The sequence below is a fragment of the Urocampus carinirostris genome, chromosome 5, assembly GCF_059441175.1.
Source record: "Urocampus carinirostris isolate Australia breed hairy pipefish chromosome 5, RoL_Ucar_1.0, whole genome shotgun sequence".
Classification (NCBI taxonomy): domain Eukaryota; kingdom Metazoa; phylum Chordata; class Actinopteri; order Syngnathiformes; family Syngnathidae; genus Urocampus; species Urocampus carinirostris.
The window spans coordinates 26484479-26507970 of record NC_142353.1 but is presented as its reverse complement, the minus strand read 5'-3'; the positions used below and the strand labels follow the sequence as shown (position 1 = coordinate 26507970).

Below are 23492 nucleotides of genomic sequence, written 5' to 3'. Positions count from 1 at the left end.
TTCACTTGATTTAACCTTTGCCTGAGGAAATCAATTCTACTGTATTTTGTCTTTCCACTTCCGCGCTGGCACTCAGAAAGGTGCACATCAGACACTGTGGCCAGCAGCACGGGATCGCCGCAGGGGACTGTGCTCTCTCCGTTCCTATTCACCCTGTATATGTCGGACTTTCAGTACAACTCTGAGTCCTGCCACGTGCAGAAGTTTGCTGATGACACTGCTACTTGACTTGACTTGAATTTATCAAAAGAGGGCAGGATGAGGACTACAGGAAATTGATATAGGACTTTGTCCAATGGAGCGACGCTTACCACCTGCACCTGAACACCACCAAGTCCAGGGAGATGGTGATGGACTTCAGGAGAACTAGAACTCACCAGGAACCTGTAACTTTCAAAGGAGAATGTGTAGAATTTGTCCAGACCTACAAATACCTGGGTGTGCAGCTGGACAATAAACTTGACTGGACTGCCAATACAGAGGCCGACTGTACTTCCTCAGAAGGCTGGCGTCAACATCTGCAAAAAGCTCCTGCAAATGTTCTATGAGACTGTTGTGGCAAGCGCCCTCTTCTATACGGCATTGTGTTGGGGAGGCAGCGTAAAGAAGAAGGATTCCTCTCGTCCTAATAAACTGGTGAGGAAAGCGGGCTCTGTTGTGGGCACAGAGCTGGACAACCTGAAAACTGTAGCTGAGAGACGGGCACTGAAAAAGCTGCGGTCAATCATGGAAAATTCATCACATCCACCACACAGCATCATCTCCAAACAGAAGAGCAGCTTCAGTGACAGACTGCTGTCACAGTCCTGTTCCACAGACAGACTAAGGAGATAATTTCTTCCTCATGCCATGAGGCTCTTTAACTCCAACCGGGGGAGTAAAAGCCCACATTAAACCCCACCCCTACATTTGCATATTACCCTATTTTTATTACAGTGTGCATTTAATGTAGCACTAAATACTCTATATCAACACCTTATATTGGGTATTTTTGTATTCTATTTCCTTTATTTTATTATTTTATTTTTCAACACAAGGATACTGCTGGAAGTGTGAACTTCCCTACGGGGATGAATAAAGAATCTATCTATCTATCTATCTATCTATCTATCTATCTATCTATCTATCTATCTATCTATCTATCTATCTATCTATCTATCTATCTATCTATCTATCTATCTATCTATCTATCTATCTATCTATCTATCTATCTATCTAATTTTTGGCTATTGTTGCATCGCTTTGGTTTGAAAAAAAAATCCTGAATCTTAAATTGGTAAAGGTTGTGTTTTGTTTTCAATTTATTTTTTAATTGAAAATGTCATTATTACAAACAAAATTGGCGTGAAACAGCCAAAGAGAAATACAAAATGAAATATTTTCAAGGGAAGAATAATTGCTGCAGATGTGTGTAGAGAAATATAAAATGGAATTAAATAATAATTATTGTGACATGTTTAACTCAACACAAGTGGATAATCATTAAGTATAGTATATACCATTTGTACATTGGGAATAATTATTTTGTTTAAAGATTTAATGAAAATCACAAAATCCCTGCCATTTGTTTCTAATTGGGTGCGTTTGTTTCTCCCCAAAACATCTTTATTGAAAAATAACACATGCATTGCAACGTTACGTCAAATTATAACCAATTGTACAACAAAATTCGGTAACTGAACAGCGAAAACGCTCGACGGACGCCATGTTGGTCCTGTTACGGTGACGTCAAAGCCGCGCCCACTGCTGTCACGTTCGTTACGTCAGTCAAAGCGAGAAGAGAGCTGGGACGGCCTCGAATGTAAACATGGTGACAGGTAGATGAGAAGAATTCCAAAATGGTCTTCGAAAGCCTCGTGGTGGATGTTATCAACCGCTTTCTTGGCGACTACGTGGTCAACCTCGACAGCTCTCAGCTTAAACTTGGAATTTGGGGCGGTAAGTAAACTTGCATAGTGTCTTTAGCCCGGTGGTCCCGAGTTAGCATGCTACAGTTAGCTTGGATCTCCCTTGGCTGTCATGTGTCACTTCATCGAACCGTCTGCGTAAAAACAGCAGTGGAGTCTGTTAGAATTTGGAATACGGTGCCGAACGATTCTACTAAACAAATTGACTCTAAGAGTTGAATTTTACGCAGATATGTACAGATTTTCCACAAGAATTTCCATGACAAAGCTAATTGCCTCATTTACCAGGGCGAATTCCGCTGCAAACGAGTCACGCCCTTCCCTGGGTTGTATTATTAAGCAAATAAGTCAATTTTGTGAGGATAAACGCAGGTCCATGTTTCCTTTCGTGTCTGAAAATGAACTACTTGATTCGTCTGTTGAATAATGAAAAAAAAAAAACACTACTCACTTTACAGGCTTGAGGCGTCATCGCTGTTATGCATTTTCTGGACAAATTTCAACATATTACCTATTGTTTTTTTATTATTGATTTTTACTATGTTTTGCGTACTTACACCATATGTCTAATCTATTGCACTCTGGTCATCCTGGAAGGGGGATCATCACTTGTGAGGCCCCTTCTCAATGTTTCTTATTTTCCTCGTGCTGAGGTTTTGAGTTTTTCCTTGCCCGCATGTTGGTTTACGATCTGAGGATAGGGTAATTTCAACCTGTGCAGTCCTTTGAGACATTTTGTGATTAAGGGCTATACGAATAGATGTGACTTGTCCTGACTTGACTGTCAAACCTAGCCTCTGTGTTCTCTCCCATGTGCTTTAACTGCGTTAGTTTACGAGCAAATCTGGAGAAAAAAATATATATTACCCCGAGATGCATGCATTCCTTCTCAGAGGGCTTGATGCACTCATTCAAAGTTTCAAATCAAATTAATTTGATTGTAAAACACTTCTCAGACAACAAATTGCAGCTCAAAGTGCATTCAACATTCAATGTACATACATTCAATGAGTATTCAATGTACATTAAGGAAAATATTATCACTTCAACTGCCCCACTGAACAACCCATTATTCCAAATACACATACACACACTCTCTCTCACAATGGTTAAAATGAATAATAAATACATATAAAATAAAATGGTGTTAATGCACAGACTAACCTTGTAAGGAAACAGTCCTTTATCTAATTGTTATCCATAGTGCTTTTCGATTTTTTTAACTGTGTCCAAAGCCATTTAAAATCACCCTGAATGCATCAGGTTGATAACCTTAAATTGCAACCAAGAACCTGATATGTGATTATCCCAAAGGGGAAAGTGGAAAGAAATTGAGGGCCAACTGCCTGGGAAATGGGGTGCCAAGATAAGCATAAAGAAATAAATTATAGCAGAATTGGAAAAAAATGAATGCAACTTAATGTGGGGTTTTGAAGGATGACTGTATTGTTGTGGTCCTGGTAAAATATATATCCCTGACTCTTGATCATTAAATAAAAATAAAAAAAACTGATGACAAACAGTAGTAATCATTCTTGTATCAGATTCATCTCGTATCAGGTAGTATTTTGAGAACTCCCCTTTCATATTGTTGTGTATCGTGAACATTTTTATATATTTTGTAGCTATAAGTACGCATTTTATCCTCCAAAGTTGATACAAAAATCATAGGAGGCAAGTACATAAAACATTCACAAGTCTTTTTGTCTGATGGCGGATTTTTAAAATATTTTATTCATTTTTTGCGTCAGTGTTGAGAAGTGGCTCATAAAATAAGCTTACAGGATACATTTCCTCCCCAAATATTTTTTTTATTCAAAATTAAATTAAACTCGGGTCCAATCATTTCAACATCTGCACACATGAATACTTTGCATTTTATATTATGTCTTTGGGTCACAGCAGTGAGGGCACTGATACCTAACTCTAGACCACCATTGATAAAGAGGACATTGAAAGAATGGACAAAACAAAGTCTTCCTGAAAAATAAAAAAGGACGTTAAGTCCAATTTGTTATCAGATACAAAAAAGAGCTCTTTCTCTCGTCATGCTTTGTGTTTCCTCCATTCTCTAACATTAATTGCTGGCACTGTCAGTAACAACAGTGTGATAACGTACAAAAAAGCCTTTGGTTTGTCTCATTTTCTTTATCACTAGTGGACTAGTGCGTGGGTTTTGGCACTTTCACTGCCGCAACCCGTCGCCTGTTCAATCATTACACTAATATATAACGCAACTGTATAAAATGCACAAGATAGCTTACTGTAGACCAGTGGTCGGGAACCTATGGCTCGCGAGCCATATATGGCTCTTTCTATGAATATCTATGGCTCAGAGACAAATTTGATTGCATGCAAAATTTCTCCATCCTATTCGAAACTTGAGTAGTTCGTCCTATTCAGGTACACGCAAAGCAAATCCAGCACTATGTCATACGGCGTTACTTCGCAGTATATATAGGGCACGTTTTTCACTACAATTTACAGTCAAGGTGTCACACAAAAAAGGTGGGAAAAAAACTCGTTTTGGCTGTACAACGCTAAAGAATCCTTTATATAAAAGTTCACTATATAATCTGTGTTCAGTGTTCAGATACCTTATGATGAATCCACAGAACACACTGTAAAAACGCCAAAACACCGGAAGAGAACTTAGTCTTTTGATTGGGTGAGTGGGAGGGATGGGTGGAGCCATGCAAAAAGCGCAAGCACTCCCTCCCATCTCTCGCCCTGCGCCAAAAGTGAGCTCATCAGGCTCCCTATTTGCAGAATGTTGTGACGTTTTTACACAATAACAGCTTGCATCTGGTTTTGAAACCAATATGTATGAAAAAAAGGGTCAAAAGGAGTTTAACCAATCTTGAGTAATTGCAAGAAAGAGACAAGTTTAAAGTGGTATGTTTGTTGATTTTGGGACAGGGGCTCTGGCATTATTCTCTTTTCATAATTTTTATCAAATCATCAAAAATAAATGTGCTGAAGACTAAGCTTTTGTCTGGGGTGCGGGTTTAGCAATTTTGTAAATTTGTCTCATAATATATGGTGTGGCTCTTTCCCAAAATAAAATTAATATTTTTTGCTTTTATGGCTCTTTGAGTCAAAAAGGTTCCCGACCCCTGCTGTAGACCTAACTCAGGGGAGGGCTAACTATGGCCCGCGGGGCCACATGTGGCCCAGAAAATGAAGAAACCTTGAGAAGGGGCCGCACATGGGGTAATCCCCTTACCAGGATAATCAGCCTGCAATGGATGTTGTAATAACAATTAATACACAGATATCATCAACAGGAAATAGAGGTCATTCATAAGCTATAGAATATAAGTGTGTTTGAAGCCTAGATTTGAACAGTTCCCCTGAGGTTGCCGATCGAATCTCAAGGGGAAGAGCATTCCACAACACCGGGGCCCGAATGGAGAATGTTCTCTAACCTGCGGTTCTCTTCTTGACTCTTGGGATCACTAGTAGACCAGCATTTTCAGAGCGAAGGCTTCGGACCGGAACATAGAGGGGAATTAAATCTGAAAGATATGAGGGAGCAAGTCCATAGTGTTTAAAACAGGAACGTCTTACATTATTTTGCTCTCATGCTGAAAAAACCCCCCACTATAATACAAAAATACTACTACAGAAATATGCAGGTTTCAGATCAGGAGATGATGTAATGGTGGTCTGTGCAGCCCTTTGAGACTTCTAGTGATTAAGGGCTGTATAAGCAAACATGACTTGACTTGACTTTGGCAATTTTCAATAAAAAACTAAAAATGTCTTTCTTTTCAATGGGACCCTTTTTGGAAAAAAGATTCTAACTGAAGCAATAAAATGACTATTTTAGCAATGGTGGCTGAAGGGATTTTTTGGAACCATCTTAAAGATGTAAGCTCTGATAATTTGAGTTCATTTATTAATTCAGAGGGCAGCACGGCGGCACAGTGGTCAGCGCTTGTGTGGCACAGTTCTGAGATTATGAGATCGAACCTCCTGTGCGGAGTTTGCATGTTCACCCCGTGCTTGCGTGGGTTTCCTCCAGGCACCCCGGTTTCCTCCCTCATTCCAAAAACATGCATGTCAGGTTAATTGGCTGGTCCAAATTGTCCCTAGGTGTGAATGAGCGAGCAAATTGTCTGTCCCTGTGTGCCCTGCGACCAATTCAGGGTGTCCCCTCCCCACTGCTTGAAGATGACTGGGATGGGCTCCAGCACCCCTGCGACCCTACTGAGGATAAGCGGTGTAGATAATAGATGGATGGATATTAATTCAGAATGTTTAACAATTATATTTTTCGTATAGGTGATGCAGCACTTCGGAATCTTGAAATCAAGGAGAATGCTTTGGTAAGTTACATTTTCAAAGTATTACATTTGTTGAAATGTTACATTGAACACTTTTTTGTTCAACCCTTAGAGTCAGCTTGATATTCCTTTTAAAGTAAGAGCCGGACATATTGGTAAGATTCTTTGAAGTCTCTCCTATTGTAGAAACCAGCGACGTCACAATTAATGTCCAGATAAACAGAAAAAGACTCAATAATAAGTAATTTGATCCTATGCTATGATATTCAATCAGCTGAGACTACTTGCTAGAACGATTCTAAGCAGTTATGATACTTATTTGTAGTTATTTTGATTTTCTATCATGCATTTTTACTCACTCCTTTTTTTCCCCAATAGGGAGACTGGAACTCCAGATTCCCTGGAAGAACCTTTATACCCAGTCCGTGCGGGCAACACTTGATGGCGTCTATCTGCTCATTGTTCCAACAGCAAGTGTGTAACATTTCCCGTGCAGAACAAATAGTATATTTTTTTCCTGATGTATATATTAAAAGGCTGGGTTGCTGCATCTTTTGGGGTCTACAGTATTGCTACACCGATAACTGAAAGATATCAGTGACAACGATGCGCACTTTGCAAATAATTGTCAATTTATTGTCACCAATTAGATTAAATTAGACAACTTCCTCTGCCTAATTAGATTAGGAATGCTTGTATTTTTAGCCTCTTTTGTCTTCTCTTCTGAACAGGTATCAAATATGACGCGGAAAAAGAAGAGAAGCAGCTTCAGGAAGCACGGCAGAGGGAACTGCAACGGATCGAGGAGACCAAGTTGAAGGTCGCCGAGCAAGGTCAGTTCTGGTATCTCCAATGTATTAAACTTGATGGACGTTTCAGGAAAATTATACCAAAGAAAAGGAAGTTTGTTTTTGCTCATTTATTTTCTATTTTTTTTTATATAGAAAACCCGACAGCAGAGAAGCAGGACACTTTTGTTGAAAAACTTGTCACGCAAATCATTAAAAATGTTCAAGTTAAGATCTCAAACATCCACGTTCGATATGAGGATGATGTGAGTCGTCGAATTATTGTCTATGTTGAGATGAGTACTTATTTGATTTGCTTGATTATATTTTTTGTCTTCATCAGGTTACCAATCCAAAGTGTCCCTTGTCTTTCGGCGTGTCTCTCAGCAATCTCAGTCTTCAGGTATTCTTAGGTGACATCTGCTTGTCAGGATGTATTTTAGGTTGAACAGTAAACCCCTGGGATACGGCATCCTTGCCTTGCAACGTTTTCTTTTCAAGATATGAAATAAGATGTTTTCTCGGTCCCACTTCACAGCATTCTTCCTAATTTAGGAATTCAACAACAAATGTTTCTGCAAGCCTAAAAACTTTCCGTTGCTCGTGCTTATGACACGTTCAGTCTATAAGACACCTGTCTGCTATTGGTCGGTGTCGTACAAAATACTGGTTTGTGTCACGGCATCATCAAAATTTGATATGCTATTGGCTGAACTACTTCCTACAATGCATTTATCTCTTTATTCAGTTCATAATATTGTGTGCTTTGTAAAGATTATGCAGGTCGGCGATACAATACTGTATGTTTGTACTGTATTTATTCATAATGGGTCCCAAGTTTTGCAGTGATGCTGAATGGAGAAGCATAAACATGCTAACTATAGCAACAAAGCTTGTGATCATTAGGAAATTCAAAAAGGCCCACAAATCACTACCTTGTTAGAAAAATTTGTCTGTAACCAATCGACGATCAGGACTTTAATTTAAAATATCCCCTGCCATCGTGCAATTTCACTTAACGACCTCCACCATCCAATGAATTCATGTTGTATCCCAGGGATCTACTGTATTGGGACCCATAATTTACTAGCGATTTTTTTTTTCTCTCCAAAATGTTTACTGCCATACCAAACATTTTTTCTCATAGACCTGTGATGAACACTGGCAGCCGACGCTCTTGGATGAGAATGCAAGGCTTTTCTACAAGGTTGGATTAAGACCATTCTTTGTATACAAATGAAGTTTTTAGACTGTTTGGGGTTAATGTTTATTAAAATTATGTGATGTATCTAAAGTATAGGGACACATTTCTCCAATTTAAGGGGTTGGGAACCTATGGCTCGCGAGCTCTTTTTGCGAGCCTATATGGCTCAGAGATCAAATAGAACTTGGTATATTGTTGCATACATTCCGACTGCCCGTGCGCATCTGAGACAGTACTGACCGTTAACAGGGCTTGGTCCAGTATATTTAGGACACAATTTTAACTACAGTTTACATTCAGGGTGTCACACCAACTGTTTTGGCTTTAAATTGCATAATAATCCTTAATAATCCTTCATATGGAAGCTCATTAAACAATCAATGTTCATTGTTCAGACCCTCTATGATTAAATCCACAATATTGCTCTGGCAATATTACCTAGAGCAGTTGGATCAGGTTAGAGGTAGGAATAGACAGTGCTATACACTGGCGCGTACACTCGTCCCCTCCCAGTGCCGTCTGCACCGGAGGTAAATACGTTGGTATTGTTTGCAGTATTTTGTGACAGTTTTACAAAAGAACTGCTTGCGCATTGTTTTGAAACCATTATTCAAAACAAAAATGACAGTCAAAATGAGTCTCAACACACTTAAGTGATTGCAGGAAGGATATTAATTATAAGTGGTATATTTATATTCATATGGGACACAGGCTCTGGCATTACTATGATTTAATAGATTTGATCGAATCATCAAACATCACTTAGTGAAATAGTGTCCTGAAGAATTAGCTTTTGTCTGGAGAGACAGTTTGACACTTTTGTTGAATTTTTGTCTTAAAATATTTGGTGTGGCTCCGTCTCAAAAAAAGTCTAAATATTTTTGCTTATATGGCTCTTTGGGTCAAAAACGTTACCGACCCCTGCTCTAATTACTGCTTTCTTCCTCTTAGTTGGTTCAGCTTGACAAATTGTTTGCCTACTGGAACGTCAATTCTGTGCTCTTCTCTAATCACAGTCCAGATGAGGCTTTGGTGAGCTAATGAAGAAGAGCTAATGAAGAACAAAAAATGTCTTTCGCAGTTGAAATATGGAATAATATTTTATTGTTCTTCTTATAGTTATGTCTCCGGAACAGCCTGGATCTCAATAGTTCCCATTCTGCAGATCACGATTTTGGTGAGTGTCAGTATATGTTTTATAGCCTCAGTGTGTATTATACAGTGCAATGAAAATGTATTTGCCCTCTCCCTGAATGCTGTGTTTTTTGCATGTTTATCACTCACAAAAGTTACGGATTATCAAACCAATTTATATATCACAGAGAGACAACCAAAATAAATACAAAAGGCAGTTTTGAAATGTTGATTTAATTTATTAAGACCTAAAAAAATATTTTTTTAATAAATGGAATCAACTTTTCAAAACTGCATTTTGTATTTCACTAGGGTTTTTGTGTAATTTCAAAATCATTTTGATTATCTTAAACCTTTTGTGAGAGATAACAAAACAAAGAAAGTGGAAAACACTTTTTCCCGGCATTGTATACCAACCCGAAATGGTATAAATTAAGTATTTCATTTAAAAAACACTTGATTAGAAATTAATACACATATTGTTTTGTTCACCTCATGAACAACATTTCTATTTTAAATACTTGTTGGTTTGGAAATGTGTAATTAATATTACACAACTTGAAGAAGCTGAGATGTTTGGCTGCCGTCTTATTCAGTCCCCTAATTCAGGCATCCGGCACTTTTTCCCCACAGTTTCTTTCTCTCGACACTCTGGTTAGCCATTGGCTGCAGGCTATGGCTTTGCGCCAGCCGTCATTGTTAATGGTAGCTGCTCCTCCTTCATCTTTTTAGTGTTTCAGAGTCCTGACACTTGATAAAATCAGTTTCTTTCAACTGCTTACTCCTAGAGTTAGCTTCTTACTCCACCTCTGGGCATTTCCAACTTCTGGCTCATTGCAGCCTTTTCTGGTGTATCCAGCTTGCTTGGTCTTTTATTATCTCTCGCTGAGCTGAACAGCAGCTTTCATGTCCTTAAATATCGTGCAATGTCCATTTAAGTCACTCTAACAACACTTTCTTGTGTTATGTTACATCTCTATCAGTAGATGGCTACCTGGTATATTGCATTGCGTTTAAACTTCACAAAAGTGCTTAGAGACAATACTGTTTTTTTTTTTTGCTTTTGTTTTTATAAATAAAACTACAAAACATAAGTGTTTTTGTTGCTCCACAGTTTTTCGCCCCATTTCAGCTGATGCAAAGCTTTGCATGAATCCCAGATCGGACCTGGACTTCTCTTCTCCCAAAGTGGACCTCATGGTTAATCTGAGGGAGGTTGCCATTGAGTTGAACAGACCTCAGGTAGGTGATACGTATTTACGAAGGAGGTCAAGGTGCACGATAGTTCACTATTTCTTTATGCTATTTTGATGATGCAAAATGTCTCCTTGATATTGGGGCTTCTGTTCCTCTCTCTAGTACATAAGCATCTTGGAGTTACTAGGCTCCGTGGATTTGATGTCTCGTAACCTGCCATACAGAAAGTACAGACCCGAAGTCTTAGTTCACAAGAATGCCAACATTTGGTGAGTGTTGTTCCCTGTTATATAATGAGAAGTCTTTGGCAAGGTTTAAATCTATTGCCTGTGACATCTCCAGGTGGAACTATGCCATCACAAGCGTCCTGGAGGTAGATGTGAAGCCTCGACTCCATATGTGGTCATGGCCTCACATTCAAAGACACCGCAAGCTGGTCAAACACTATCGGGAGCTCTACAAGATCAAAATCACCAGCAAAAAACCTAGTGAAGAGTTGCTCACTGAACTGCAGGTGTGCCACTGAGCAAATGAGTCACAAAAGTAACCTTTTATAATTACCATTTGTATTATATAGCAACCCTTTGTGGTGTAAAGATACTTCATTCGTTTAATAAAACACTATTGATTTAAATAATCTAATTATTTTTGAAGACTCACCGCTTAGAAATTTCCGCAGCTGAACCCTGCATATGATGGACCCAGAGTCTGGTCATTCAGCCATCTTCCACTTTTTTCCACTGTTTCCTTCTCTAGACGTTCAAGTTAACCACTTGGCTTCAGGCTATGGCTCGCCGACAACCGATATTTCATTGTTAGCTGCTCTGTGTAAATCAAGAATGCTTCATCATTCAGTTTCACTTGCATTCCACAGAAGAACGTTTCTGAATTCCGTAATTCAAAGTGACATTGTTTTCTTTTGCAAACCTTTTCTGGTCTTTTTGCGAGCTTTTCCCACTAAATGCTAAAGTTAGCCACTTACACCTGCTCTGACCAACTTGAGGTATGAGCTACAGTTGTCACTGGCTAAATTATGGTTTTGTTGTCGCTCGTGAGGGATTAACACCAGCTTTCATTTTCTGTTGCTGAATGAATTAAAAAAACATTGAAGTAGGCTTCTGAGTTTTGCCAAGAGGTATCCTTCAGGCTTCCATAGTGTGTCTTATTCCAACGCACGCACTTCAGCTCCATTCTAAGCCATGGTGACTTAGTGGTGAATCATTACATACTGTCACTTTAAGGTTTCATTTTTGCGCCATCCTTTTTGTTGACAGGAGCCTGAGAAGACACTAGACATTTTTAACATCACACTAGCAAGACAGCAAGCTGAAGTTGAGGTACTGGTTTTTCTTTGATTGTTTATATTGCTCTAGATCCCTTCCCTAGCATTTATGTGGGTTTTTTTTTCTCCAACCAGGCAAGTAAGGCAGGCTTGCGTATTTACCGTCCAGGCCTGAAGATGGAGGAAGAGCAATCTCAAGGGTGGGTTAGCTGGATTTGGAACTGGGGGGCTGAACCTGACTCTGAAACCAAGGTGGAAAAGAGCACAGGAACTGGTAGGGTGGAGCAAACGATGTATGTCTCCTTAGATCCAGTTTCATAGTTTATTTTACATGCTCTTTCACACAGGCTTTGACGATTTGTTAACTCCTGATGAGAAATCTAGACTCTACACTGCCATCGGATACAGCGAGACAGCTACTAATTTCATTTATCCAAAGGAAGTATGTAATTTCTTTCTATGCTGTTTACATTAATGCGAAAACGGCTTGTATCTGAAGTTCATCCATGTTTTGTTTCTATATTGCCTGTGTTTATGTCCAGTTTGAAGACATGAAGGTCAATTTCCACATGGAGAAGCTGAGTGTCTCCATCAAAGACCACAAGGACAAAGACGAGATCATCATGTTGACTGTCGGGGAGCTAATGTCTTCCCTGACGCAGAGATCTGGTGCACAAGCCATCAAGTGTGTAATTTTCTTCCACACATATAGCCAATTTTTAGTTCAGTTTTATCGACAAAGAAAAAAAATCTCTACAGGTTTACAGCAGAGCTCAGTTTGTTCGAGGTGACAGGTCTTGCAAGTAACCGGCCTGCTCCCACCCTCCTGTCATCCAAAACGGTCAGCTCGGAAACGGGGACTCCGCTGCTCAGCCTTTTTTTCGAGACTAACCCTCTGGATCAGAGTGCCAATCAGCGGCTCTTTGCTGAATCGCAGCCGTTGGAAATCATCTATGATGCCGTCAGTGCAACCAAACGTGAAAAGTGTTATAATCTCGGAGTGTATTGATTGTTTTTTTGTTTTATTTTTTTGCGTGCAGATGACAGTGAATGCCATGTCTGCGTTCTTCAGGCCTCCTGACGACCTGCAGCTGGACGAACTCACTAATGCCACACTGATGAAACTGGAGCAGTTCCGAGACCGTACAGCCACTGGTCAGTTGCTTGTATATCGATAAGATTGAAGGAAACAAGTGTATACAATTTGAATGGAGACACTAAGCAAGGTTTATCAAAGCTAAATATCAATTCTGCATTATCACAGACTAACAGTAATGGCAAAGAGTAAATAGTCTTAGATCCAGTCGTCTAATGTTCTAATGCAGAGATGCGCTGAATTTTCAGCACCCAATTTTTTTCTGACGAATATCACCTAAATAGCTAGTTTTAGTGGAAAGAAAAAATGAAACCCCAAAAAGTTTGCTGAAAGAACGAGGTTCTTAGAACGTCACGTCAAAAGTGAAGTAAGCCATTCCAAGCTGGCTTTCATTCGGGAGTTTACATGATTCAGGCTGATTATTTTTCAGTTTGACCGCAGCATGGATAATAGTATCAAAATGGGGGCTCTGCCAAGTTTTTACCAACAAGACATTTTCCCTGAAGTTCGTTTGTCTATCTGTTTTATGTTTTTGCTAACTCTAAAAACCTGACTTACTGTAGTTGAGGTGTTTTGATTCGTAAACAAGTACTTTGTGTTTGATATTTGGCCCTTTTATCCCCAAAGTCCACAGCTGATGTTTAATTTGCTATTGTCAATATTATACTTTGGCGAACATGCGAGTGTTAGTCTTTCTTTGCATGAAACTGCACCACCTACTGCTTAATCATCAACAATTCCACCCTACTCCCATTGTCTCTTCACTCTCCTGTCCATTAAAAGCTAAAATTCCCTAAGCTGAAAAAGGGGTAGACCGAGCTTGTGCAGTGTATTTTTTTACCATAACAGTCACTTCTTTCAAAATACAATTAACTTGCTTGTGTTATTTGCCTTTTAGATCCCTCAACAGTTTTACTCCTCCTGTGACAGTTTTTGTTTTATGAGGATTTAATAATTAAAAGACCTAAAATTAACATATAGTAAAATGCCTGTCAGTTATTTGGCATTTTGAATTGTGCCAATGCAAAATGAGTATTGAATTCAGGTTTTTGCCCAGGCTTTTCACATTTTCGGTTTTAGGTATCAAATTTTCATTTCAGTGCACCCCTAATAGCAACAAATCAAATCATTTCTTTCATCTTTGCTGGATTCAAAAGACGTATGTGTATTTAACACCATCCTGTGTCATTTTTTTCTAGGGCTTATGTATGTCATTGAGACCCAGAAGGTGCTAGACCTGAAGGTGAACCTGTTGGCCTCTTATGTCATTATCCCACAGACGGGTTTCTATGATGGCACTCAAAACATTCTTTTGCTAGATCTTGGGCATTTGCAGGTGAGGAAATGTTGTCAACTTTTTTTTCTTTTTATCAAGTGTACTTTAAAAGAAACAACCTGTATTTTTAGATGTCCAGTCAGTCCAAAAAGAATCTGCCTCACCTGTCAGCTGGCTCCAGCACACTCGAAGACATCATGCAAAGAGCTTACGACAGCTTTGATATCCAACTCAACAACCTGCAATTCCTCTTTAGTAAACCAGGTACATGCTGTATTAGGGTGGAAATATTGTTTGGCTTACATTTGGTTCTGAAATTTGGCAGAGGGGCCGGGCCACAGTAAAAAAACTATTTAGTGTATTTTGAATATAGGCTGACAAAAAGTCTCAGTCGGATACTTTCCATCAAATTAGTTTTGAGACAGTAAAACACAAAATCTGATACAGTTCAGGAGATTTTTTTTCTTTTTTTGTGGGTGGGGATCACATCTGCTTTTGAAATCAAAATACTGAACATTTTTTTGTATTTGGAATGTTTGTACAAAATAAATACAATAAGAAAATACAGAAAAATATGTAGCTGGGCACACAATGGACAAGAGTGATACAATGGTTTTTCATAGGCTTGTGCTTGCTAAAAATGCTACATAATTGTCTTGTTCATGGGACTTTCATCAACAATTAGGTATGACTGATTTATGAGCTTAGTAAATGCCACCAATACACCAAGTTTCCTTGTCATCAAATAATTAGCCCTTGATTAACACTTGTCTGAAGTTCCGTGCATTGCACCTGCTAATTACCGTCATTATTGTTCTGTCAACTCTCAATTTTTTTTTCTTTTCTTTGATCCGCTCATTTTTACTGAAAGGCTTTACTGTCAAATTGAAACCGAGTTAAATGAAAGTTAAGAGGTGGTAAAATACCTGTTTTTGCTGCCTGAATGGGTCTGAGGATTTGTAAACGCCTTGCAGTTGTTCGGGATGTGCATGTGTGTCACTGAATTCATGTCCAAAGTCCGGCCCGGGGGCCAGTTACAGCCAGTTACAGCCTGTGATAACATTTTCACTGGCCCGTGACCTCTGTCACATATATATATATATATATATATATATATATATATATTATATGACCCACCAGTAATGTTGACCGCAGTACAAAACACATTTGTACAAAAAGAAAACATTCAAAAACGGTCACCATTTCACTAGATAATGGCAGTAGCCCTTTGGCCACCTTGCCCTTGGCTTTCTGTGGGAATTTTCAAGCCTACCCCATATCCGACATTTCAACTGTAAATAAAAAAAGGAAAGTTGAATGTGAGGGACGCCGTTTCCAGGACAAGTGAAAATTGCAATATTTGGACATGCCTGCAGTACTGAAATCCAAAACAACTGCGTCTTCCTAAGTTGCCAAGAGACTGGTTGTTTTCAAAGAATATAATATCAAGAGGCACTGCCAGACAAACCATGCTGACTACAAAATAATAACTGGAAACAAACACTAAAAAGGTGAAGCAACTGGAAGCGCTTTTTCACGAGACCCTGCGAATCAAATGAAAATGCTACAAGGTCGCAACGCTGATTGCCAAGCACTGCAAACCTTTTACGGAGGGTAAATTTATTCAAGAATGTTCAAAGAATACCAGGCTGAATAGTCGGTCCTCACACATTTGCAGCTTACCAAATCCGACGTGCTTTCTGAAGAGTTTGCACACTCCTGGTGTACTGCCAACAACTTTCAATGTGGTCGATAGCAACTCCTATTGAGGAAACGTTAAAATTGCAGCAAAAATGATTAGTAGGACTTTTTTATCATGAAATATTTACTACAGTTTTTTTGTTCAGCGTGCAGTATCAAAAAGCCTAACAGGCGTTATGTGACCTGCGGGCAATAGTTTTCTTTTGCCTAAAAACAAAATGAGTTCCGTGAAAAAGTTTATTGCACATGTTACTTGTAGTCCAACTAAACCCTAATGGGGATACTATATACGGTTACATACACTTTATCTTTCACTTTTTCATGCTAAAACCATTTTTAACAGGTAGCTATATATGAACAATAATGAAAAACGCTCAAAAATAAATATTTTAAACCTTTCTCTTGGTTTTAGGTCAAAATTGGAAAAACGCTCGCATGCAGAGACAGTCGCCGCTCCACATACTGGAACCAGTGGATTTGAAAATCGAGTTTAGCCGGGCCATGGTGGTCAAGGATTCACGCATGGCAAAGTAGGTGTTAGAAAATAAAGATAAGAAAGTCAGTGTTATCCAGTTAGGCTCACTTACAGATACTTTGTGTTTGTGTTTTCACTCCATTAGATATAAACTGTCCGGAGAGCTCCCTTTGCTGTCACTTCGAATCTCTGACATCAAACTTCGTAATGTTCTAGAACTGGTGGACAGTATCCCACTGCCGCAGACCAAATCGGTTTCACCTAACGGTGGTGGGACTCCGCATTCAAAGGTGGACAACTTACTACTTGGAAAAGATGAGACTGTTTAGTAAGAATGCGCGATAGTTATTGGGCTGATCGTAATTGAACCATTAATGCCCTAAATACGACGTCTATTTAGAGAAAAAAATAGCTTAAATATAATTCACTTGATGCAACGCTATAATATTCAATCAGTTGACACAACTTTTCAGAAGGATTGTAAGCATTTATGTTCTGCATTTGAACATTTTCATTTTCTATTCATAAGCAGTTGTACAACTTGGTCGTGACTTCTCTTTACCTGTATAATGTGTGTGAGGTATCTGAGAGCTTGGCTATAATTAGTCGCACGGCTCAGTCTATTGTGACTGTAACGACTTCTAAACTTTAGCCAGTACATTACATTTTGTCAGGTTAATTCTTTTTTTTGTCTAACTCCTTTTTGTGTATATGCCTGAAAACTAATTTAATTAGGATTGACAGCTTGTTCATTAGGATTAAGAGCCTGTCTCACCAAGTCTGCAAACAAGTGTCTCAATACCAACACACTGTATCATTTTTCTGTACTAGACACACGCAAAGTGTAGTAGTGTAATATTTGATTGTTTTGTACTCCTTTAGCTAACCGTTGCTGCTATAAATTTGCTTTATGTGTGCGGTTATGACAGAACACTACAGCCAGTATAAGGCCATTTGAATAAGTCCCATATTTTTCTCGGCAAAAGAAAAGGGCTATTCAGTATTGGTGCATGTGTATAATGTTCCAAAGTGACATATTTTCTTATAATGAACAGACCCCTATTTATGTGCATGTTCTGCAATATCTATATTCTCATCACAATATCTTGTCATTTTAATTATTATTGACAAACAAATTAAGTATTAATGAATTGATTTGTAAAGTCAAGATCTAGTCCTTCCAACAATATTTTTGGAGACCAGTTTACCAAAGTTATGTAATAAAGGAATCTTACCAAAAAATAGACACAGAAAATGAACTGGATTTTGAATTAGTTTTGAATTTTGTTTTTATAAATATTGCATGCAGTTAAATAAGAAGAAAATGTTTGGTATCAGTCGCCACAAGCATAATTTGATCAGTTATCGATATCTGTAGAAAGAAAATGGTTATCGTGCATCTCTGTATTTTAGTAAGTAAAAAGATAATGTAGTTACTACATATTTTTATAACTGAAATGGTTTCTTCATAAGCCCAAGCAGTTCACGCCACAGCTTTCAAAGAGAAGACACCTGCAATTGGCCGACCATCGTTCCTCTCTGCTTTTCGAGTCTTGTGAAACCATCAGCATTTCTTCTCTCGGTGACCCTACACATTTTACTTGTTATTATTCTTAAATTTAAGTTTTGCTAACGGTATACTGTTTCATCAGGGTCCGAAGAAGACTTGTTCTATGATGCCCCTACCTCTCCAATCTCAGGGCAGAAGTTCTTCCCCGACAGTCCAATGCCCCTTCGCTACGCCGATCTGAACAGACCTAAAACTTTTGCGCAGGAGGAGCGACAGAAGAATATGACAGAGTTTCAAATGACGTTTGAAATTAGTGAGGTAATTTTGTATGTTCACCGTAAACGTAGGCCTTAGTGTTTTTTTTTTTTTTTTTAATGTTCCTTCATCATTTCCAATTTCTGTCACAGAAATGTTTTTTTCTCTTATTTTTTATACATTATCCATTTTATTTGCTTTTAGTTCTCCATACAGTTGTGTCGACTCAACGACAGTGCTCAGGAGGTATCAGTGCTCCACTTGGAGGTGGAGGGTCTGGGAACAGAGCTGAAAATACGCACCTTTGATATGACATCCAACACATACCTCAGGGAGATTTGCCTCAGGTGTCCCGGATACAAAGGTCAGACCTCCAAAGGTTTTATTCTGCCTTTTTGTGTCTTTGTAATTATATGCTTTGAGGGTACCTGGGTATTCATATTGACACCTCGTGACAATTCAGGTTTATTTCTCGATTGCAGATTGAAGCCAGTCTAGCTGGGGAAAATCCATGCAAACGCAAGACAGAACCTATACATTCAAAATGGGAAGGGTGAAACCAGAATTAAAACTCAATATCTTAACAACAAATATTCAATAAATCAGGCCAGGGGTCAGCAACCTTTTTGTTATTGATTAGCTTGAAGGACTATGAGTTGGTTAAGCATTTAATACCTTATCATGTTATTACTGTGTTGTTACTGTGTTAAGATTGTTATAACCCAGTCGTAATTATTAGGGTAAAAATAGGTTTGATCAACTACTAAAACATCATGCAAGATAGAAATCAAATTTTTTAGAAAAAAACAATGACCCGTTAATGATGAGCTATCTTTTAGAATCAGTCTATGTGCCCCACCTTGGTGACTCCAGGAATATACAATTTAGCTATTATGTATTTTAAGTTTTTTTTTCACTTGTTCCAGATTCTGAAAGCAAGGAAATTCAACTTATCACTACTTTGGATAACACTGAGGTTGACATGCTGACACTGGAGTATATAAAAGTGAGCAAGAAACTCTTAAGAACATTTCCAACTTTTTTATTTGTTTGGATAAGTGTGTATTCCTTAATTTATTTGCTTTTAGGCTGATAAAAACGGCCCCGAGTTCAAATCCCTCCACAACAACACAGAGCAACTAATCAAGGTAAAGATGGACATGTTGAAAATCATATGATACAAAAATCATGTTTTGTATCATATATATGTATATTATATATATATATATATATATATATATATAAAAGGGGGAAGACTATTTTTTCCCCGCTAAAGGCTTTTATTTCCTTGTTAGGTGTCCTTCTCGTCGCTGGACGTGAATCTCCACACAGAGGCACTCCTCAACTCCATCAACTACCTCAACGGTTTACTGCCACAGTCCACCCAGACCAAGGAGGAAGGACAGGAAGAGCTTCCCACCATCCCAGAAGAAGAGGAGCTGGATGAAGCCAAGAAAGAAGGGGCTATCGTCACTAAGAAAAAGAGTATGTGATTCTAAAAATGATCACATTGTAAAACAAGTAGTGTTCCCTTGCCCATTTAAGGTTTAAAATATGTATTCCTTGGCGCAGTTGTGGATTCTATTCTACTTTTCTGTTCTGTGGATATTTGTGAAATTTTGGCGTCACTTAACAAGGTGTGCTGTATGTGGTTTGCCAGACGCAAAGGCTTACAAAATATGTGGACGCCTACAATGTTTCGTTTTCGCTATGGAAGAAGAAAATAAAATGGAATGTCCGGGAGAAATCAAACAATACACATTTGGCTTTTTTGCGAGTAATTGAGTTTGCGTGTATCCTTTGTCTCTGTACCCCAAGTCCCATAGTGCGTTGGGGCATCAAAATATCCCGGATCAGAACTGCGTGTACACTCATATAGATGGTTCGTACTTTGCGGGTATTTATTTAATATAGCTGGTTATAGAGCTGATTAACCGCGGAAACAGAAAGAATATTGTATGTTTACTTTTAAAAACAAATTGTACTCACACAGCTCAGAAGAATCCAAAGACTGCGGCTGTCATCAATATGCACCTCCGAGCTGATCTGCGCTCTCTCAAGGTTTACATCAGAGGACAGAAATCCATGATCTCTGAGATCAGAATCGAAGGTATCGTTATAAAATCGAGGGGTTTTTTTTCTGTTTTTTTTTTGTATTATTGCAAGTGCTGGATTCATAATCTTTTTCCTTTACTTCCTAGGTCTAGTTTCTGAGGTTCTAATGAGGAAGCGGGAGATGAAGGTCATGGCTAACTTAAAGAACATCGTAGTGTTGGACTGTGACGACAGCGCATTCTATAAGAAGGTACAAAACCCCCTAATGGCTCCGTCTTCACTTTTTGATCCCTTGCCTGATGTTTCCGCTCTCAGGCCGTGTCTATAGCAGACAGGGAGGTGTTTACCTTCCAGATGATCAACCACACTGATGCCACTGAGGGCGACGCTTACCTGGACATGTCTCAAGTTGACACATCTGTCACATTGACAGTGGGATGCATCCAGGTTGTTTTCCTCAACAAGTTTTTATCTTCCATACTGGTAGGTGTCATGTTTTTGTCTTACTGTGACTTTTCTATGGGTCTTTTAAAAGTTTTATACATGTAAAAATAAAATATATTAATCTACATTTTTTTGGGTTTGTTTTTTATTAAAGCTGGGGTGTATGGTTTGAAGTGTCCTTAAAAAGTTGAGAGGAGAATATTTTCTCAATTAAGTATGTGTTAACAATGCCCAATTAAGTTCAAGGAGCATTTATACATTGTTTTCCTAGCAGCTTTTATCCTTAGATTCTCTTCGATAAAATATTGGGACTTCCAACACAATAGGTAGTTGGATGAGGGTTTTGGAGAATGATTAAGGTGATTAAGCCCGTGATTAAGGTTTTCTGTTAGTGTTGCATGAAAATGGTGGAAGTAAGAAAAGGCCTCTTTCAAACACAGTCCAAACCCCAACACAAACCCTCCAAAAGATTATAAATGAAGAGTTTATTCGAGCACATCTAAGAAATGCACCTACTTGCACACGCCACACAAGCTTGACAGCCAGATTGTAGCCAGAAGATGGCGTCAGAAAATGTGAAATTTTCAAATTCTGGATATCACCTTCAAGCTTATGCAGTTCATCATTATATCCTCATTATTTGTAGAATGCACGATAATTTTCAGGTAGATATTTATTTTTGAAATTTTTGTTAAAAATGTACTGTTTATCATCCTTGTATATATTTTGTTTTTCTGCTAAAGTAATAGTATTTGTATATTTATTTTTATTTATTATATTGATATGCACAGCTAAGATAATTCCAGTTGATAAGAATGAGTGATATATTTGTTTTGGCCAAGGCGTGTCTGACACTTAGTTGTGAAGCACTTGTATAATGTTTCAAAGTCGTATTTTTTTCATATTATGAACACACCCATAATCATATTCATATACACTCTCTGCAATAACTAGATGTCAGTGATATTGTGCTCATAAAAATACGTTGTCGATATAGTTGTTACTGACATAGTAAAGATTGATCGATTGTTTGACAAAGTATAGCGCTTTGACGAAAGCTGTATGATGTTATTGTATTTGTTGCAAAAACTAAGACGCACATTAAAATAATTGAATGATATGTGTTTTTTTTTCTATTTTCCAATATTCAATGCAGTTAAAAAAATTATCGTCTTGAGAAGCGGGATTGTACTTGTTATCTTTTGCAAATATCTTGAAATATATTTTCCTTAAATTAACTGTATTTCTATGACTCACATTAGGATATGTCAACTTTGATATTAGTTTTATATCGAAATTAAAAAGCTGTAACCCCGGCAGGCGTTCATCAACAACTTCCAGGAGGCCAAGGCGGCCGTGGCAGAGGCGACCCAGCAGGCGGCCGAAAAGGCAGCGTCAGGCGTAAAGGAGCTGTCAGAGCGTAGTACCCGGATCGCGCTAATCGTCCATTTTAAAGCGCCTGTCATCTTTGTCCCGCAATCCTCCTTGTCTCCAAACGTCCTGGTGGCCGACTTGGGTTTTGTATCGGTCAAGAATCATTTTGCCATTCAGCCTTCTAAGAGTTTCAATAAGATCCCTCCTGTGGTGGACATCATGCAAGTCAAACTCACAGATCTCAAGATGTACAGGTGTGACTCCGAATTTCAATTTTTTTCCGAATTTAACTTTATATACCAGAAAAGTATGCTGGAGTAAACTGTTACATTTATAGACGTTCCAAAAACATCCCCAGTTTTGATACTTTTTTTTTTTTATAATTGCAGAACCACATTTGTTAATGGGGAGTTTCTTGGCGAGAGCAACCTTTTGCAGCCAGTCAGCTTGGAAGTGAAGATTCAGAGGAATCTTTCATCCGATTGGTACCACAGCATCCCTGACATAGAGATCACTGCTCATCTTATGCCCCTGAGCGTGAGTCGAAGACTTTCGATTTTTTTCCCATTGTCTGTGCAGGCTAAGAGAAGACTCTTTGTAAGGTCCTAAAAACATGTGCTACCAATCGAAGAATATAATATCTCATCTCATCTCATCTCATTAGCTACACCGCTTATCCTCAGTAGGGTCGCGGGATGCTGGAGCCCATCCCAGCAATCATCGGGCAGTGGGCAGGGGACACCCTGAACTGGTTGCCAACCAATCGCAGGGCACACTGGGACAGACAACTCGCTCACTCGTTCACACCTAGGGACAATTTGGACCGGCCAATTCACCTGAAATGCATGTTTTTGGAATGTGGGAGGAAACCGGAGTGCCCGGAGGAAACCCACGCAAGCACGGGGAGAACATACAAACTCCGCACAGGAAGTCTGGAGCTGGATTCGAACCCACGCAGGAGGTTCCCAAGACATGAACTGTGCCGCACATGCGCTAACCACTGCGCTGCCGTGCTGCCCAGAATATAATATAATTGTCTTTATTTTCATTGATAACAACATTGATGATGAACATTGTTTACGAGATCATACCATTTTCTAGACAGTTTTTATGTTTCAAAGCAGAGTGTCAGTGTACTGTACACCTGAAGGTCCAGCTTTTATTTTTTCTCTTTTTTTGGCCAGGCTCTGCTTTTCAGACACCTCCTAACAATTCTGCAGCTGAAGACTGCCCTTAGGCCATGATTAAATTCTTTTTTTCTCAGTTTTTGTATTCCTCCAAAGGGAGGTATTTTTAGGGGTGATAGACGGACAGAGGCACTCTGATCCATCGAGATGGGGGACGGGGGGCTCTGTAGGGAATTTTGATACTGCTATACATGTTGTCCATGCATATTGTCCGGGGTTTTATTTCTCCTGGTGGCAAAATCCATGGATCAACTGAATTTAGGGAGTGCTTTACAGTTGTGGTCAAAAGTTTACATACACTTGTGAAGAACATAATGA

At 38.8% G+C, this 23492-nt stretch overlaps 1 protein-coding gene across 7 annotated transcripts in view; it reads left to right on the top strand.

Moving 5' to 3' along the window:
• Positions 1–1789: 1789 nt before the first annotated feature.
• vps13a (vacuolar protein sorting 13 homolog A) overlaps positions 1790–23492 on the top strand; it is a 58350-nt gene continuing 36647 nt past the window's right edge. For 4 of the 7 annotated variants that reach the window (XM_088336343.1, XM_088336342.1, XM_088336341.1 and 1 more), the window contains exons 1-33: positions 1790–1938; positions 6195–6238; positions 6309–6351; positions 6575–6670; positions 6928–7250; positions 7328–7387; positions 8132–8191; positions 9140–9220; positions 9308–9365; positions 10437–10564; positions 10682–10788; positions 10862–11033; positions 11794–11856; positions 11937–12075; positions 12149–12243; positions 12344–12486; positions 12561–12762; positions 12842–12956; positions 14097–14233; positions 14305–14437; positions 16287–16404; positions 16495–16639; positions 17823–17931; positions 18002–18177; positions 18319–18478; positions 19041–19120; positions 19203–19262; positions 19410–19599; positions 20108–20224; positions 20316–20419; positions 20485–20652; positions 21934–22241; positions 22377–22524. In XM_088336343.1, coding sequence (XP_088192469.1) covers positions 1839–1938; positions 6195–6238; positions 6309–6351; positions 6575–6670; positions 6928–7250; positions 7328–7387; positions 8132–8191; positions 9140–9220; positions 9308–9365; positions 10437–10564; positions 10682–10788; positions 10862–11033; positions 11794–11856; positions 11937–12075; positions 12149–12243; positions 12344–12486; positions 12561–12762; positions 12842–12956; positions 14097–14233; positions 14305–14437; positions 16287–16404; positions 16495–16639; positions 17823–17931; positions 18002–18177; positions 18319–18478; positions 19041–19120; positions 19203–19262; positions 19410–19599; positions 20108–20224; positions 20316–20419; positions 20485–20652; positions 21934–22241; positions 22377–22524 — 4182 coding nt within the window. In that variant the 5' untranslated portion in view covers positions 1790–1838. The remainder of the gene's footprint in view (positions 1939–6194; positions 6239–6308; positions 6352–6574; positions 6671–6927; positions 7251–7327; positions 7388–8131; positions 8192–9139; positions 9221–9307; positions 9366–10436; positions 10565–10681; positions 10789–10861; positions 11034–11793; positions 11857–11936; positions 12076–12148; positions 12244–12343; positions 12487–12560; positions 12763–12841; positions 12957–14096; positions 14234–14304; positions 14438–16286; positions 16405–16494; positions 16640–17822; positions 17932–18001; positions 18178–18318; positions 18479–19040; positions 19121–19202; positions 19263–19409; positions 19600–20107; positions 20225–20315; positions 20420–20484; positions 20653–21933; positions 22242–22376; positions 22525–23492) is intronic. The other 3 variants (XM_088336345.1, XM_088336347.1, XM_088336344.1) reach the window with 1 other exon arrangement.